This window comes from Cynocephalus volans, chromosome 6 (assembly GCF_027409185.1).
Source record: "Cynocephalus volans isolate mCynVol1 chromosome 6, mCynVol1.pri, whole genome shotgun sequence".
Classification (NCBI taxonomy): Eukaryota; Metazoa; Chordata; class Mammalia; order Dermoptera; family Cynocephalidae; genus Cynocephalus; species Cynocephalus volans.
The window spans coordinates 15,698,767-15,712,680 of record NC_084465.1 but is presented as its reverse complement, the minus strand read 5'-3'; the positions used below and the strand labels follow the sequence as shown (position 1 = coordinate 15,712,680).

The 13,914-nt window shown below is 47.9% G+C and overlaps 1 protein-coding gene across 1 annotated transcript in view; it reads right to left on the bottom strand.

Annotated features, from left to right (window-relative positions):
• Nucleotides 1–1,661: 1,661 nt before the first annotated feature.
• The window catches only part of DENND11 (DENN domain containing 11), a 36,753-nt gene continuing 24,500 nt past the window's right edge, over nt 1,662–13,914 (bottom strand). The window contains exons 4-9 of the mRNA XM_063100882.1: nt 12,601–12,754; nt 5,830–5,968; nt 5,042–5,173; nt 4,756–4,906; nt 3,857–3,925; nt 1,662–2,192 (exon numbers count right to left, since the gene is read on the bottom strand). Coding sequence (XP_062956952.1) covers nt 1,997–2,192; nt 3,857–3,925; nt 4,756–4,906; nt 5,042–5,173; nt 5,830–5,968; nt 12,601–12,754 — 841 coding nt within the window. The 3' untranslated portion in view covers nt 1,662–1,996. The remainder of the gene's footprint in view (nt 2,193–3,856; nt 3,926–4,755; nt 4,907–5,041; nt 5,174–5,829; nt 5,969–12,600; nt 12,755–13,914) is intronic.

Below are 13,914 nucleotides of genomic sequence, written 5' to 3'. Positions count from 1 at the left end.
TTGTGTCCTCCAGGAGAGTCAAGCCTTTCTAACCACCCACCCCCAACTTAGAAACCCCCAAACCTAAAGATACCTCTAAAAGTAACCATTCCTTGACCTGAATTAGTAAGTCCCCCCTCAACCCTTGAGAGGCAAGAAGGGAGTGCTACCCATGAAGGGGGAAAAAAGGTGAAACAGCCTCTAAACACAGTTTTTTTTTTCTTTTATAAATTATATATATATTGCTGAAATGATGGCTAAACCCACACTGCAAAGGAGGAAAATGTATTAGTTGTACAGTTTACATTTCAATGCCCAAACTTATTTATATATTTACATAAAAGATATGACCTTGATTAATCAAGGTCTATTTGCATTTCCACACATGAATTTCTCCAATCTTGAATTCCACATCAAGGAGTTGCAGTAAAAATACTTTTGAATAAAGCAATAAGCCCTAAGAAACTCGACTTGAGATAAGACGTGTGATCCATCAATTTGAAGTTTTTTCTGTGCTGTGTACATTAGCCTGGCTGGAGCTGGGTCATGACTCGGTTGCTCTGATCGCTATGCCAATAGCAGAGCCGGGCAGGAAGGGTGAAGGGGAAGAAATTATTTGTCATGAACAACCAACTATCCCAAGTTAGAATCCTCAACTACGGCCAAAAAGACCTAAACTCTGCTCACAGCAGCTGGCTTTCTCACTGTGGTTAAACGATTGCTGTGTCACCTAAGCTGGCATCCATTAAATGCCCCAGCCAAAGAGAACAGGCAGGTAGTATAGGACCCATTCCAGACCAAACATTTCAGAATAAAGCAGATAAATTCATTACTGACACTCACGGGTTCCTGACTGCTGTCCTGGGTGAAGACACTGTCACATTCTCTCTAGCAAATCTTGTTGGTCTCCGGACCCAATTACTTAGCCTAAGGAATGTTGCCTTTGCTAAAGAGAAATAAGTTTGTGAGGGCTGCAAACTGATAAACAGTCTTGCTAACATCATGCTCCAACCTTTGAGATAGCCGGTTCAGATTCTTGATAGATTTTAGAATCCAGTGAATCTGCTTTGATCCAGAGGCACTGCTAGTAAAGCTTCCAGAGAACTCCTGCTCAGACAGACACGTACAGCTTCTTCTCTATCCTGTTTGCACCTCAACAACTCTACCCTTTGATGGCAACAAACTCTATCCTTTAAAAATACCCAAATTACTCCAAAAGGATGTTTAGCCCTTAAAAAAGACCAAATTGTAAAACGAATCTGCTTGCACTGGCCCATAGGAATTCACCAACCCATCCCAGGAGGAGGGGATTCAGAGAAAGGAGTATTACACTGAGTGGCCACCATTAGCTTACTTTGAGAAAGTAAGCTTCATTCTACAATTTCAGTTTTCAGCTGACTAATAAGAAACCTCTCTCCATCATTCTGTCCTTAGAGAAGCTCATTCGGTGTGAGAAACATCCTTTTGTCCCTTTTTGTGGTCCCTACACAAATGAACAGAGAAGACATACATTTATCCTAATAAGAGACAAAGGGATTTGATCCTAAGACTACTGACTCCAAGGACTGGTAAAAACCTTGAAAGGTCATCTGGTCTAGTTTCTCTCTTTAAGCAGATGAGCATCTAAGGCCACACTGGACAGATGTTTGTCTATTTCTTGAATACATCAGGGACAAGGACCATACAGACTTCCCGAATTGTCCATCCCAATGTTTCCAGATCTTGGTCTGCTTCTAGCAATAACTACTTCGACCCAACCCAAACAACAAGCAGCTCTGGGAGAAAGTGGTAGATTCCTATGTCCTAACGAATTAGGACACAAAACCAAGGCAATCTCACCTGACCTCTAGGGAAAAAGGGAAGAAGAGAAATTGCAAAAATTACATTTGTTGGGAAGTATAAACAGTATTCCTTTGTGTCAACTTAATAAAAAATGCGTTCCTTGGGGACCTGGGGGTGAATTCCAGGCTGCTGTGGCCCCAAATGAGAATGGCTCACCAGTCCTATGCTATGCTTCCTAAGGGCAACAGGGGTTGTCAATGACCAGCATGACATCGATGCCATAGGCCTCCAGCAGGTCCATAAGGAAGCTTCGGTCCCCTTGGGGGTCTAGACCCATGCCCCGGGCATGCTCTGCTGTCAGAGTTTTGTCTTGACTGGCGGACACCTCCAACAAAGTCTGAAATATCCGGTTGTTCTGTTCTAGGAAAAACCTGCATTTTTAAGACAGGACATAGGACAGAGAGGAAAAAAAAGACAAAAAAGCTCACCAGATAATCCGCACACAGGGAACCCAAACTATCCTGTTTGTTGAATGTACCTTTAAATGGCTTCAAAAGTAAATCAAAAGTATCTTTTAAAAGAAGAAAGCAAGGTAAAAAATTAAACATCTATTAAAGTGCCACTAAGGTTAGCAAAGAAACCATTTGACATTAAGCATGGTGTAATTGGGCAAATCTCTGAGCAAGCGATGGCCTCACTGTGGAAAATTTATTGTCCTGGTAAGAGGGAAATTACTAGGGGTTTAAACAGAGCCTCAGGGAGAGGCCCCATACACTGCCATTCTCTCTTTCTGCTTAGTCATAAGCAGAAAAGAAAAGTTAAGACAACGACAACAGCAAATACCTGATAATGCAGTTCTGAGGTCAAGGCTTAATGTGAGAGATTGAAATTCACCTTCAAGGCCCTGCGTAGGTAATTAGAGACAGCAGCAGCAGAAAACAAGCCTTGCTAGAGAAGAGAGAGGCTTGGAAATGGTCAGCCCTGAGCCACTGCACACAGCCCAAGGCTGACACTGTCACACAGAAAAGGAGCAGCTCAGAGGAGCGGGGCAGGCATGGGGGTATTCCAAGGCCAGCAGCGCTGGAAGTGAAGGTTAAAGGAGAAAGGCAGGCACTGACACTGGCATAGTCTCGGCGTTGTCTTTGGGTGTTCTTGGATTACTCAGTTTTGGGGGAGAGAAAATATGCACAGAGCAAGATTTAAAAGTCACTGCTTCATAGTAGTACTACATGAGTAAATGAGCCATGCTCAGAAAGGCATTCACTATTTAGCTAAGCTGTGCTCCACAGAGCTCTCAGGCTCAGCAGAGGTGCCCACTGTCTAAAGCAGCTCTGGATGCTCAGGGATTTCAGGTGCAAAGGCACGTCAAACCTCACTGAGACTGTGGCTCTGCTCAATCTCAAATGCCTCCCGATCTAAACAGCGAGCATGTATTAGGAAGTACACTATCAGAGTCAAGGTACTCCACCTTTGTAGAAACATCCATGTTAAGTTACAACATCAAAGCCAGAGACTGTGCTGACTACAAGTGTTGTTCCCCAACCCCATCCCAGGAAAGCTGGGAGAACTGTCTCCATTTCAATTACGGTTGTGTTCCTATCATAGGACACTGTTTTCACACAGCTGCTTAGGAATGAAGTCAGTGCTGTTAGGTGTAAAGGCCACAGCTCCTGCCCCTACCACCAACAGATCTGGGGGCAAGAGATTTCATTAGATTCGACAGTTACATTTTCAGATTATCCCATAATACTCAACATAAGGAACTGCTCCATTCAAAGGAAGCAATGGATGAGAAGTCCCTGAGTCCTGAGGGACAGACAGAGCTTCTATGCTGTGGAAACCCTGGATGTAAATGCCCAACAAGAAAACAAACACTAGGATCCTGTTTACTCTTAATGACCTGCTCCTGTTTCTTTCCCCAACTCCTCTGGGTGCCCTTTAATGGGTTTTCAGGTCAGCTCTAAATGCCCTGGCAGCAGTAAAGGACATCCCTGGATGGCAGCAGGTAACATAGGAGGCATCCAGGTGGCCCAAAGCAGTTAGTGCTGAAGGGATTCTCAGGGAGGCCCTGGAACCTCTGCCCCAAGTGACTCACAGCACAAAGAGGTCCTCTTCACAGGGGTTGTAATCTTCTTCTACTTCCTGGGAATACAACAGCATCTGCCTGTTGAGAAGGAGATCGCCATCAGACGCTGGTACAGCTACAAGGACCCAAGTCACAGGTGAAGCCTCAGCCAGGCATCTGCAATGGGCACCACCTCCCAGGAAGCAGCACCAGCCAGAGCTGGCCTCCGTCCAAAGGCAGGGAGAGAAGGGATAGGAAGGGAATGAACGAGGCTTGCACTCAACCCCCCTAGGGTTCAGGGCCGGTCCCGCCCCTGCTCATCTCAGGCAAGTGACAATCTTTCCTAGTTGTCCATCAAATGGAGATGACATGCTACTATTTTCTTCATAGGATCACCAAATTATTTAGAATTAGATGAGATCATGCATAAGCGAGTTTCAATACAGTGATCCACACATGGGAGATGCTTAATAAATGGTTATTTTAAATGTGTACACATGGGCAAATCTAAACAAGGTCATGCTGGGAGTTTCTGGAAGCTAGCTGCCCGGGTTTCACAGACTCCAGTCCATCAGAAAGAAACCGCGTGTGCATTTGCCATCCCGCTAGCGGGGCGATACCAGGGAGCCAGGCCTCAGCTGCACGGCCTCCCTGCATTTCCATCTCCAGGCAGCATGCGGACTGGCAGAAATGTGAGGGAAGGGGCGGAGGGCAAGCTTTACAGAGAGACCCCTGCCCCGGGGCTGTCCTGAGAAAGGCCGAGCACCCGACTCCCTGATACCTCTTTCTCAGTGGTGTGCTGACCGTGGCTGGCCCCCAGCGCACCAGGCACTCAGTCCCTGGGCTCCCAGCACATGTGGCCCCCAGCACACATGGCACCCAGTCCCTGGGCCCCCAGCACACGTGGTCTGCAGCCCCCGGGCGGCTACCTCTGCTCGTTAAGCCGCCGGTACTTCTCCCTGTCGGCACTGTTGATCTTCAGCAGCGGCTGCAGGTGGTCGTGGTGCGTCTTCACATTCTGGTTATCCACGTAGACATCGTACAGCTCCCGCTTCTCCTCGAATATCTTCTCTGTGGTGCCTGCGGAGCCTGAGGTTGAGGAGGTGGGAACCGGTCCGACCCCGCCGGGGAAACAAGGAGTCCAGGAGCCCCGTGTGTGAGAGGACGGGAGGGCTCGGGCCTGAGGGCAGGATGAGGGGAGGGCCCCGTACTCACAGGCCACATAGGACACCTCTACCTCCAGGCTCTCGATGTCGGCCACGTTCACGTAGAAGAAAGGCTTGGACTCAGGAACGGTGCCCCCGATGCCGGGCAGTGACACGTTGGCCAGGCAGCAGCAGCAGTACACTGCGGGCAGGGCAGAGAACGTGAGAGCAGAGCCTGCCCCCCATGGCCCTTCCTCCACGGAAGCCGGCTGGTCGCCACCTGCTCTGAATAGCTGCGGACGGATGGCTTTGCTTTGTGTTGTCCTGTACACCTCAGGAACCAGGGGGTCCCGCACCAGAGGACACCGAGGGGGCAAGCTTTTCAGAACCTGATCTCCTCAAGGTCACGGCTGCAACATGCTTACCAAATCCAGTAGACAGTTTTCAGTCTTCCTCTGGCTGGTCTTGCTTAGAATCCAACACTGCTGACCCCACCTCAAAATGCTAGCCTTGAGGCCCTGGCACCTTCTGGTTCTCTGCCTTCTTCTGACTGTTCCACTCAGTCTCCTCTGTCCTTGCACCTTTACTGATGCTCCTCTCCTGCTCTGCACGCCTCTGCTCACTCACCCTCTCCCCAAGTGATGCCATCCACCCCCTGCTGATGAGAACAGTCTAGACGCCACTCTCCAATCTCTATCTCCAGCCCACCTTTGCTCCAACACTCCTGACCCAGCCACACAAGGGGCTGGGGTACAACAAGGGTGGCAAGTTCCTTCTGAACTTGGTTATCAATGGGAAGACTCAGCAGTTACTGTTCCAGGGAACTCACAAAGAGCCCCGACTTTGGCTTCTAGTTACCTCTATAGCACACAACGCCCACAGGTGGCGGAGAAAATATCAAAATGCGCTTTCGAAGTAAGGCAAATTTCCAGAGGATGAGGATCTGTTCTCCAAAGAACTTAATAAACTGAGACATGCAGCCAGCTGGGTGTGTGATCTGAAAAAATAAAAAGGGGGTGGGGGACGAGGAAGGGAGGAACAGCTTGTTAGAGACAACACTGAGAACGATGCAACGATCCAGCACAGGTGTGTGCTGAACGCCCCCACGCCCCCATGGAAAACATCTGAAGTACCACTAAACAGATACATGCAAAATGATATTTTTCACTTTAAAAGTCTTATCTTTAAACTGGATTTCTATAAGACAACAGCTCTCCTAATACACTGAAGTTTGAGTTTAGGGATCATAAATTACTTTACTTGGGAGACAGAGAGAGGTACAGAGGAAACAAACCTGAATTTAACTTATTAAAACTCAAAAATACAAGTCACTCCAAAGAGACAGTACACTTTGATAAGAAAATTCAACTCAAAAACATTACTGAGCACTGAAAGTAATAAAATGATGAGCAAACCATCCCAGACTAGATTCCCAAATACATGGGGACCAGTCGCTATGCAAAGCGAGGCGTCTGCAGAGGTCACCAGTAGGAAGGATGCACAGAGCCTACTGACAGAATCCCTGCTGCACTTCAGCTCAACCATTTTCCTTACGACGCTGACTGCAAGGACACTGGCCACCACCGAGGCTGCCTGCTAGGAGCCCTGAGCCAAGGAAGAGCCGAGTTCCAATCCTGACTGCCATTTACTGCCAGGGAGGCCTGGGGAAAGTTAGCTGAAGTTAGTTGGTCTCTGGTTCCCTTTCCTTATCTGCAAAATGGGGAGACCATCCCCCACCTCATATGGTTATAAGGACCACCCAAGAAAAAACTTATGAAATACTTAGCATGTAGGACTAGCCCACATGCAGTGACCGCAACTGTCACTGACAAAACAAAGGCTTCAAACCAGGTGCCTGTCAGTTTGTTGGAAGGAAGGTCCCTACCATGCTAAAATGTCAGAGGTAAGAGGGCTCATCACCCAATAGGGATGCAGGTGACAGCGCTTCTGCAGAGAGGCACCAGCAACAAGGCCACTTGCCAGAGTTTAATGACTGAGAGCCCTCGGGGGTTCCCAACACCCAAGCCTGTGGGCCACTTCTGCGCTCTGCCAGCCCAGACCAGGGCTGTCCTGGGCCCTCCAAAGCTGAGTCTAGACTACCCAGAAGAGGACTTCCCTTTCCAAGGCATGGCCCCGCACCAATGCCGTTCACTGGCCCCATGCTGGGAGGAAGGCTGCCCTCCGCGCAGCATGTCCTGCCCTGCCTGTGACCCTCTGCCTTCTCCTCTGCACCACATCCCACATCAGCAGGCAGAGAGATGCCAAGCAACCAAGTGTGGCGGGATTCCTCCAATTACTATCTTTCATGAAAGTCAAACAGCAACCAAATAGGAAGGGAGCCCAAGTGCATCCCGGGCTCTCCCAGCCTGCCCTCTGATTATCTTCAAGCCCTTGACCTGTGCTTCCATCGCATAAAGGCCTGGCAGGGTTTGTACCAATGTGTCCTGGGCCTTTGGCTCCTAGAATAAATAACCAATCTTTATTTTTTTAAAAAAAGATGACAGGTAAGGGGATCTTAACCTCTGACTTGGTGTTGTCAGCACCACGCTCTCCCAAGTGAGCCAACCAGCCATCCCTATATAGGGATCCAAACCCGTGGCCTTGGTGTTGTCAGCACCACACTCTCCCAAGTGAGATGGGCTGGCCCTAAATGACCAATCTTTAATCGATTCTGATGGTATTGATTTGTTCATTCATGGATGCATGTAGGCATTCATTAAAGAAATGTTTCTTATGAATGTGCTTTGTGCCAAGCACTGAGTATTCTAGTTCAAACAATGAACAGAAAAGACCCAGTCCCTGCCCTTGAATAGTTTATAGGCTAGCGGGAGCTGCAGGTAAGCAAGCGATCCAAATGCAGCCCAATGAGAGCCGAAGTGCGAAATGAGAGGACAGGACTGTGGGGCACGCGGGAGGGTGCCTGACCCCATCCTGGAGAGACAGGAGACTTCCTGGAGGGAAGTGGCAGCTAAGCTTCGACATAAAGGATACATCAGAGGGACTGCGTTCTTGGCAGAGGGACCAGCGCATACAAAGGCCCGGACATAAGATGGAACTTGCCACCTTCTGGGAACTGCAAGTTCAGGTCCTGCGTCCAGGCTGGTGCTGGGATGTGCTGAAGCAGCCACGACAGGGCCTGCCTCCTCTCCTCTGAGAGTCGGTCCTGGAGTCTTCACACCCTTCTCCCCCTTACCACGCTCTGCTGCAGAAGGCAGCACATGTTTCTCCTGCTTTCATGTAAATCTCTTGCCCTTTCCTTCAGCCTTGTCCCTCTGTGGCTTTTACAGAGAACTCTTTTCTCGGCGTCTGCACTTCCACCTTTATGTCTTCCCTCTGACCTTTCAAGTCCAGGACTCCATCCTCCCTTCACTCCAACTTCTTTTCACTCCCCGACGTTGTTGGCAACCCCCTAGGGTTCGATCTTCACCTGAAGCTCTTCTCCACCTGAACCCGCCACTGGGACACCCACCGGCTCCTGGAGTGCAACCCCCCCCCTTTGTCTTTCTCTCCCACGCTCCCGTTTCCCTCAGGGGAGATCTTCCAGCCATCCTCCCCTCCTCCTCTCCAGTTCATTATTTTTTTTCCCTCTGCAACAGTCTTAGATATGACTTGATGGAGTTTGGATGTGTTGTCCCCTCCAAAACTCATGTGGACATTTGATCTCCAATGTGGCAGTGTTGGAAACTGACTGAGTCATGGGGTGGATCCCTCATGAATGGATTAATGCTTTCCCTGGGGGAGGGGGGATTAATGAGTGAGTTCTCACTCTATTAGTTCCCGCGAGAGCTGATTGTTTAAAAGACCCTGGCACCTCCTCTCTCTCTCTTGCTTCCTGTCACCATGTGATCTGCTTGTACCCACCAGCTGCCTGCCACTTTCCGACATGAGTGGAAGCAGCCTGAGGCCCGTGCCAGATGCAGCTGTCCCAGAATCGTAAGCCAAATAAACCTCTCTTCTTTATAAATCACCTAGTCTCAGGTAGTTCTGTTATAGCAACACAAACGGACTAAAACATGACTCCACTTTAAAAATGTACTTATCTAAATTTTGCTTTACACATGTTCATTTTGTAAAAATTACTTGAACTATACACTTATGATTTTTTAACCTGTTCCTGTAAATGTTATATTTTAATTAAGAAGCTTACACACCCTATGTGCCCCGACAGCCCCGTCCTCCCCACATGGCTCTCATCAGGCTGTATTTCAATTGCTTGTTTCCCTGCTTCTCCTACTAGCCTACAAACTGTATGAGGGCAGGGACTGGGTCTTCTGTGTTCATTGTTGGAACTTGAATACTCAGCACTTGGCACCCAAGAAAAATTTCTTAATATGTACGTATATGTTATTTTCCATAAATAACAAATGGAGTCATATCATATATATCATTTTTTTTAGTGCTGTCATTTCTCCCCCAGGCCTTTCCTTTTTTATACATGTAAGTGTTGGGAAAATAGAATAATTTAATCAGGGCCCCTCACTTTGGGTCAGGTTGGGGGTGGTGCAGCGCATTCTATGTAAGCAAGTTATGTGTGGGTGGAGTTAGTGCACGTGGGCGACGCTGTGACCTTGCCTGGCGTATGCCTTGGGCCTCCACCACTCCGTGCAGCCATGCTTTTGAACCTACAGCTCCAAGGACCTTTTGGCCAGTTACCTAGCTCACAGACCTGTGTGTGAGAGGTCTAGTGACCCAGCCTGGCATGTGAAGGGTTTGTGACCCAGTCTGTGAATGGGCTTGAGGGGTCTGGGAGCTCCAGACCCAGCCCTAGCTCAACAATTGGCCCAGTCGGAAGGATTACAGGCAAGTAAAAGAGCTCAACAGTAAGCATTGCCCAAGACAACCTTCCCCCATGCTTTACCTCATCCCCAGGTAATACATGCCTTGAAAACCTAGTACATATCCATCCATATTTTTCCATGTTCACTTATGCATGTGTGTGTGTAACTATATCTATACCTGAGACTGTGATTATTTAACAAGAGTGCAATCATATCATATATAGTTTTCTGCACCTTGCTAGTCTCACACAAAACAGACCTGGTAGGGCTTCCACATCAACTTCTTATGCTCTAATTCATTATTCATAATGGCTGTTCCATATACAGGCATTCTAGTTTTCTCCCACTCTGAACAACGTTGAGTTAAACATTCTTACCACAGACATCATTCTGGTGGTTTTATATCTATAGGGTAGATCCTGAGAGTGGGCTTGCTGACACAAAAGGTGCATGTATTTTTAATTTCTCCTGTTCGCATTGTTTTTTTAAAAAAATACCCTCTGCATTTCTATCCACAACCTGTGAAAGTACCCTTTTCCCCGCACCTCCTAGGGTCTAATTGGTATGTTAAGGAGCTGCCCTCAATGGGGCAAAAGCATAAGGTGATTGTCCTTTTTCTCCTTTTGTCCTTCCTCCTTGGCCTCTTGGGGAGGGGAGTCCAGGGACACTCAGGTCAGATGCTGGTCACCTCCCTGTGAGTTTGGCAATAGACCAGCAGCAATTTGAGTCAGTAAGACTTTAGACTTTTTTTTTTTGACGGCTGGCTGGTATGGGGATCTGAACTCTTGACCCTGATGGTACAACACCACCAGTTAGCTCTAACCAACTGAGCTAACCAGCCAGCCCCAGCAATTTGACTCAGAGCTAAATGGGTCAGAGTTAGGGGTGGACAGAAAGTCAGCAGGGTTCAGGTCAATCCAAGCCCAGAATCCCCCTAACAAGCCTCTGACCATTTCCTTATCATTGTCTCTCAGCCCATGCTATGGGGTTGGGAAATCTGCAAACTACGTCTCCTGGACTCCCATCCCATTGGCTTCCTGTTAGGTGCTTCCAATGGTGAGCAAGGACTGAATACTGGAAGGCAGGAGGAAGGGAAAAGTAATTCTCTTCAGTTTCTTGCTCCTGCTAGTGTTTCTCCAGCAGCAGAAGACACCTATGACTCCAGCTTCCAGCTCTTCTTAGCACCCTCGGCCCAAGTCAAGCCACAGCCCTGAGAGGTATCAGCATCAGATGCACAGTGCCTCCTTCAAGATGTGAGCACTGGCTGTGCAGGGTCCCCACCTCCAAGCCCCTGTGATTCTGGAAATGCCACTTCTCACCTCTTTGTTGCCCCAGCCCTAGGGGTATGTGGCAGGCAGTCTCTAAGACAGACCCAGTGATCTCCATCTCTTGGTATTCACAGCCTTATGCAATCCCCTCTTCCTCCTGAGTAACTTGCTTTTAACTCAGAGAACATGGCAACATTGCAGAGCCATGATTAAGTTACAGAGGATTCTGACTTGCGTCTTGCTAGCAGACTCTCTTTCTGGCTTTGATGAAGCAAGCTCCATCCTAGGGAGTCCCACATGGGGAAGAAGTGAGGACGGCCTCCAGCAAACAGCCAGCCTTCAGTTCAGCACCTTCAAGAAGTTCAACCCTGCCGGCACTCACATGAGCTCAGAAGTGGCTAGTTCCCCAGTTAAGCCTTCAGATTAGACTCCAACCGTGGCTGACGCCTTATGTCTCATGAGAGACCATGTAGCAGAGGACTCAGCTAAGCCATGCCTGGATTCCTGACTCTCAGAAACTGTGAGATAATAAATATGCACTGATTTAAACCATTAATTTGGGGGTAATTTGTTACACAGCAATAAATGACTGACACAGGGTGGCAGCTCTTGTCTGTAGTTACTAATATACGGGTTACCACATTCTCTGTTTCCTCCTTCAGTCTTCCAACTTCTGTAGTACCAATTCTCTGTACTGAACTAGTTTGAAACACCTAACTCAGCCTCTGTCTTCCTGATGAGACCCTCACTGGTCTTATTAGGGTTTCAATTCCATGGCCTAGATTTTAAGGTTCCCTACAACCTAATCCCAACCTATTTTTCTCATCTTTTATCTCAATGCTTCCCAGTCAGCAGGTGCTGAGAAGGTGCTGGAACGGCTCTCCCCCCTGCCCATGGCTTCTTCCCTCAGCTCGGAACCCACATCTCCCCCTTTCCACCCAGCCATACGCTTGAGGGACCAACTCCTCTTCCAAGATGCCTTCCCAGAGTTCTCCCTTAAACTCACAGCATAATTTCTCTGCCACAGGAGCCCTAGGCTTCCACTGAAATATCTGATGACCAACCGGGGGCCGGGGGGAGGAAGAGAGAGAAGAGATTGATGTTCTCGGGCAACTTTGTACCATCCCAACACCTACCGCTTGGCTGGGAGTTTTCTTAACTGAAAACAAACGTATTCTAGGACCAAAGGCAAAGTACTTCAGAAAAAACGCTAAGTAAAGTAATATCAAAAATGTCAGAACCTGTTTATCAAACTCTTTATCCTTTGTTCAAATGTCTGGCTTTAAAATATCTGAAGCAGTCAGCAGAATCAAATCCAAATTTTGTCCCCCAGGAGTCCAGCCCGACTGGCCTATCACCCACAGCTTTGCCCCATAATCACAGAAGTAGCTAGAAAGCATAGAGTTTAGGATAACTTGACTTATGTTTTAAATGAGCCCCAATACTTATGTTCCAACCCTGTTCTACTGAAAGCAGACTTTTTGCATGAGCCCAAGACACACATTTTTTATTTACTCAAAATGGATCAATAATTACTATTCCCAGTGTGGTCCAGGACTGTGTGAGGATACGGCTGACCTCACCTTCATCTCAGGATACATGTATCGGTGGATAGAAGGCAGCCAGTAGACAGGGGGCAGGCTGCTGCCCCTTCCAGGACCAGCATGGAGCACCCCTTTCTTGTCCTCGTAGAATGCAGCCAGATGAGAGTAATGTCCTGGCATCTCCAGCTGGTGTCTGCACAACACACACACACACACATGCACGGTGAGAACAGTACTGGCCACAGCTCTGCAGTGCACTGCCCCGCCCTGAGGGTTATAGTGCTTAGGGGCAAAGGCCCTGATACACTCAAAAGATCCCTATCTTGAGGTTGCTCAGGACGCCTCCTTTTGTGTTACAGAACATCCTTAGAAAAAGCTCAAACGTGGGCCTGAAACTCCCAGACAGGACCATGTAACACACATTCTCTTTCTCATGGGAAAAAGGCAGAATTAAAAGACTATGACTAATGCCTATTGTTCTCGAGCAAGGTATGCTAAGATCACTGCTGCTTTCCAGAGGATGGCTGTTTATGTGAGAAGGCATAACATGGAAGACTACAAATTTGCTGCTTAAAGCTGCTCTTTGTTTAGAACTCATGTTTGCTTGCTTTGTTGCTATAAAAAAATAAAGAGAAGCTTACCCCTCAATGTCTCAAATACGGGAAAACAGTTATTATTGGATGTCACTAAGGGCTCATAATTTCTGCATCAAGTAATAAAGACATAAAAAGCATCAGAATCTCTTCTCTTCCCACCACCTGCTCAGGTCGGCAGAGATTGGGCTGTGGGTGGAGTAGGCTGGGTGACCAACATTATAAAAAAGGAAGTGGCATTGAGTCCCTAGACCACTGGGACAATGGAGAATCCTGCCTCCAGGTCGAGTGCAGGAGAGCTGTGGGTGCTGTTTGGCGCTATGTTTAACAGGGCTGGTGAAGGTTGAATGTTGTCCTCCAAAAAAAGATATACCGGAGCCCCAGGACTTCAGAATGTGACCTTATTTGGATAGGGTGTTTATATAGGTAATCAAGTTAAAATGAGGTCATTAGAATGGGCCCAACCCAGTAAGACTGATATCATTATAAAAAGAAGAATATCGGACACAGAGACAGACAAACACACAGAGTGCCATGGGAAGACGAAGGCAGGGACTGAGCGGTTGCCTCTATTAGCCAAGCAACACCAAAGACTGCGGGCACACCATCAGAAGCCAGGACAGAGGCACGGGACAGAGTCTCCCTCACAGCCTCAGAGGGAACCAGGTCTGCTGACACCGATTTTGGCCTTCTAGGCTCTAGAACTGTGAGACAGTAAGTTTCTATTGTTCTAAAGCCAACCAATTTTTGACACTTTGTT